The 5,000-nt window shown below is 43.7% G+C and overlaps 1 protein-coding gene across 1 annotated transcript in view; it reads right to left on the bottom strand.

Moving 5' to 3' along the window:
- The window catches only part of nup50 (nucleoporin 50), a 10,207-nt gene extending 6,825 nt beyond the window's left edge, over positions 1–3,382 (bottom strand). Inside the window, 5 exon segments of the mRNA XM_065951285.1 lie at positions 995–1,105; positions 1,108–1,210; positions 1,298–1,381; positions 1,610–1,686; positions 3,203–3,382. Of these exon segments, the coding sequence (XP_065807357.1) occupies positions 995–1,105; positions 1,108–1,210; positions 1,298–1,381; positions 1,610–1,678 (367 nt within the window). The 5' untranslated portion in view covers positions 1,679–1,686; positions 3,203–3,382.
- Between the last annotated feature and the right edge of the window lie 1,618 nt (positions 3,383–5,000).

Below are 5,000 nucleotides of genomic sequence, written 5' to 3'. Positions count from 1 at the left end.
CCGTTCAGAGTAACGTTCAGATTAACGTTCAGAGTAACGCTCAGAGTAACGCTCAGAGTAACGTTCAGAGTAACATTCAGAGTAACGTTCAGAGTAACGCTCAGAGTAACGTTCAGAGTAACATTCAGTAACGTTCAGAGTAACGTTCAGAGTAACGTTCAGAGTAACATTCAGAGTAACGCTCAGAGTAACGTTCAGAGTAACGCTCAGAGTAACGCTCAGAGTAACGTTCAGTAACGTTCAGAGTAACGCTCAGAGTAACGTTCAGTAACGCTCAGAGTAACGCTCAGAGTAACGTTCAGAGTAACGTTCAGTAACGCTCAGAGTAACGTTCAGAGTAACGTTCAGAGTAACATTCAGAGTAACGCTCAGAGTAACGTTCAGAGTAACGCTCAGAGTAACGCTCAGAGTAACGTTCAGTAACGTTCAGAGTAACGCTCAGAGTAACGTTCAGTAACGCTCAGAGTAAACGCTCAGAGTAACGTTCAGAGTAACGTTCAGAGTAACGTTCAGTAACGCTCAGAGTAACGCTCAGAGTAACGTTCAGTAACGCTCAGAGTAACGTTCAGAGTAACGTTCAGAGTAACGTTCAGAGTTCTCTCCGGCGTTCAAAGGGTTCATATTATTGTGATGGTAACTTACGTCACTTTACGATCATCGTTAATGTTCCTGAACGGGCGGATGCGCGAGTCACTTTAAATGTGAGGCCGCAAGGAATTGTGGGACGTCATATCTCATCTCCTTTCCTAAAGGATGGTCCAGTGTATCCTAAAGGAGGTTATCAAGGAAGCATTGACCCACCTTTCCTTAACTTTTAGAGGATTCGAACACACCCATCCTTTCACACAGACTTTGAAGTCTTCACACTTCCACGGCTACAGATCAGACACGCCTCCTCCTGACCGACAACGCCCACGTGGCTGAAAGAGGCGGGGCCACCTCGACCTTTATCTCTAAACCTCAGAGAGGAGAACTTGGTTGTTTTTCTGCTCACCGGGTGAAGCGCTGGACGCCGCAGGAGAAGAGTAGAGTGCAAATGACAGCGTGGCGCTGTTCCCGTTCGTCAGGCCGCCGAGGCCTTTGAACCCTCCCCCGTTCCCGAATCAGAGAACCCTGTTGGAGCAGAGGCGCCGCTCGCCGCCGCCGGCGTCCCTGTGCCGGCACCCAAAGCGAAGCCTTTGAACCCTTTGAAGGCGCCGCTGGCCTCGCCCTGAAACACAAGACAACACGTTACACGCTCAGCACGCCGCTCTTTAACCCGGACAGGAAGTGGGACATGACGGCGTGTGTTTTTTACCCCTTCCCCGATGTTCCTGCGTTTGGCTTTCTTTATCGCCCGGTTCTTCAGCACATCATGGCTCGCCAGTGAAAACGTCCCGGCCTGGAGGAAGAGGTCGACATTAAAGGTGACACACACACGCCAAAGCTTTATTTTACACTCGTGGTTAAAAACACGTTCAGCCTCGCCGCCCCACGCTCTCCAGGACACGCCTCCTGACCGTAATGTGTGGGTTTCTTTGACCAGTCACCTACGAGCTGCACGCCCAATCCTGTCTCATGACAACGGAGACCATCTCTACACATTTTATTTGTTATGACTCATTCTCACCTCCTCGCCCTCCTCCTCCTGATCCCAGTTCCTGTCCGTTAACTCTTTATCAGCGATCCTCTTCGCCATCCCAGTCTCTGTGACACACACACACACACACACACACACACACACACACACACACACACACAGTGTGCATTAAACAGCAGGGATGCATTTCTCTACATAACACCGGCAACAAACTATTAAAGAGGTAAACGATGAAGGTGGCTCAGAGAAACAGAAACTCTTAGCTTCAGTTTGATGGATTTATGGAGGATTGGAAAATGACTCTTCACTCAACATGTGTCACAGTTTGTAAATCTGCTTTAACAATTATTATTATTCTGAATGAGAAGTCAAACAGAAGGAGAGTGTAAACATGAGAGCTGCAGTTTAACAAATCAAACCAACTAAGTAAACTTCTAAATGAGCCTCAGATTAAAAAGTTTAAATCTCAGAGAGAGAAACATCTGAGAGTCTGTGTATCTGAATCAGATGACGATCAGATCTTCATCACTGTGATGATCAGATCTTCATCACCGTGATGATCAGATCTTCATCACTGAGATGATCAGATCTCATCACCGTGATGATCAGATCTTCATCACCGTGATGATCAGATCTTCATCACAGTGATGATCAGCTCTTCATCACCGTGATGATCAGATCTTCATCACTGTGACGATCAGATCTTCATCACCGTGACGATCAGATCTTCATCACCGTGACGATCAGATCTTCATCACCGTGATGATCAGATCTTCATCACTGTGACGATCAGATCTTCATCACCGTGACGATCAGATCTTCATCACTGTGATGATGATCAGATCTTCATCACCGTGACGATCAGATCTTCATCACAGTGATGATCAGATCTTCATCACCGTGACGATCAGATCTTCATCACAGTGACGATCAGATCTTCATCACCGTGACGATCAGATCTTCATCACCGTGACGATCAGATCTTCATCACTGTGATGATGATCAGATCTTCATCACTGTGATGATGATCAGATCATCACGGTGATGATGATCAGATCTTCATCACCGTGATGATCAGATCTTCATCACCAGTGACGATCAGATCTTCATCACCGTGATGATCAGATCTTCATCACCGTGATGAACAGATCTTCATCACCGTGACGATCAGATCTTCATCACCGTGATGATCAGATCTTCATCACCGTGATGATCAGATCTTCATCACTGTGATGATCAGATCTTCATCACCGTGATGATCAGATCTTCATCACCGTGATGATCAGATCTTCATCACCGTGATGATCAGATCTTCATCACTGGATTTATTCTGACCGGTGAACTTCGGTCTGCTAACACAGCCGGTGTTCTGGAGAATCTTGCTACCCATCGAGATGGTGTCCTGTCAGGATATTCTTCTTCTAGCGGGGCTAACGGCCGTTGGTTGACCTGCTCTCACAGTTCAGTCTTCACGGTGTGTTTCCCTCTCTTTACACCTCTCCCTGTCTGTTAGCCTGGGAGCTAACAGCAGCTTCACCGCGTTATGCCTAACCGGGCCCGCACGTTAGCAGCTAACACTAGCTCCTATCACAGATGGATTCTGGGAAATCAATAGTAACGAACCTTTTTTTTGCTGGAATGTAAAAGTCCTTCTTCTGCCTCTGAATGATTCTCACGCAGCTTCACGTCACGTCTCGTTCCTCAATGTTAGCAAACCACCTTCACAGGTAACACCGCTTATGTTTTGAACGAGCCTCTTTCACGCCGCCATTTTACATACTGCTATATCCGCATGGTTGGCGGGGCCCACCCTTTTGCGCATGCGCAGCAAACACAGTCTTGTACAACACCATGGGAGTTGTAGTCCATTACGACTGACAAGTTTATCGACACTCCGAAGATTAAATATATATATATATTTAATATGTATATAAATATATATATATATTAATATGTATATAAATATATATATATATTTAATATGTATATAGATAAATATATATATATATTTAATATTATATAAATAACTATATATATATATTTATATAAATATTAAATATATATATTTATTTATATAATATTAAATATACAATATATAAAATAATATATACTCCGAAGATTAAATATATAATTATTTATATATATATATATTTATATATATATATATATAATATATATATATATATATATTATATATATATATTAAATATATAAAGAAATGAGAGAATGGAATGAGTCCATCACAAATTGCAGGATAACTCCTTCTATACGGAAACGTACGAAAATGTTTTGTGTAATTTAGACAGGGAGCAGGAGTTTGTCTGCAACTTCTGGTAATTGTAAACAAGAAGATGTAAAGTTTCAGGGGGGATCTTGGATTTCTTTTTTTTTTTAGTTTCTTTGAATCAAAACAGGATTGATTTTGTTTGATTCTTACCGGCCCCTGAAAGGTCCATAGGACGGACCCGCATCAGATTCAATTTTATATTATCAATGCATGCATGCTTGCAGTGGCAATTCTAGAGAGAATCTATTGTGGCCCCAATGAGACTGGACCCCCTCTCCCTCCCTTATGGGCGTTCTTGATTCAATCAAAATCCTGGTATTGTGTCAAATATATCTTGAATGTTATCGTCTTTAAAAGCTCTCTGGATAGATGTGTCTCTTTTATCAGCAGGTCAGAATAAGTGTGAGAATTTAAACCTGATGCTTCTCAGTCGATCCACCTGTGAGCTAAATGAGCTCTTCTTCATGCTCTGATTTAACCCCGTGCAGCCTTTCCCTGCAGCTAACTGGTGATTCTGGGACCATGTTCATCTCTCTCTCTCTCCGTCTTTCAGCATTTTCTGAGTGCTTCAGAGAAGGAAGCCAGGATGCATGCAGAGACTCGAGGGATCGAGGGGGTAAAATGGTGCAGAGCCCGGCAGCAGATGGCTCGTCTCCAAGCTTTCAGCATCACGGCCCCGCTCTGCCAAACAGGAACAGGTGCTGCAGAAAGTAGGAAGTGAGCTGAGGGCCCGAGCGCCAGCAAGGAGACCCTTGACCAGCTGGCGAGGAGAAAATGGAAAAGACTTGGCAGCAGAAAAGAGAGAACCTGTGTGATGTCGAAGGAAGAGGAGGGCCAGCGAGGGAGGCAGAGAGAGAGAGGCTGAAACATCACTGAGTGAGCTGGAAACAAATCCACGCTTTCATTCCACATATTTCACCCTTTGTTTGTTTGATTACAAAATAAAGAGATGCAGGGATACTGTAAACAACACGCTCAGAGACTTCAGAGGGGTCAGAGTTCATCGTGCACGAAAGAAAAAAAAACATTGAATGAAAACAACAGAACATTTAAATATGCAGGAAGATATCCAAATAACAGACAGCTCAGGAAATACTCTTTTTGGAAAGTCGGGACTTTGTTAGCTTAGCTTAG

This window comes from Labrus bergylta, chromosome 23 (assembly GCF_963930695.1).
Source record: "Labrus bergylta chromosome 23, fLabBer1.1, whole genome shotgun sequence".
NCBI classification, from domain to species: Eukaryota; Metazoa; Chordata; class Actinopteri; order Labriformes; family Labridae; genus Labrus; species Labrus bergylta.
Note: the sequence above shows the minus strand (reverse complement) of the source record. Positions and strands in the feature narration are given on the sequence as shown.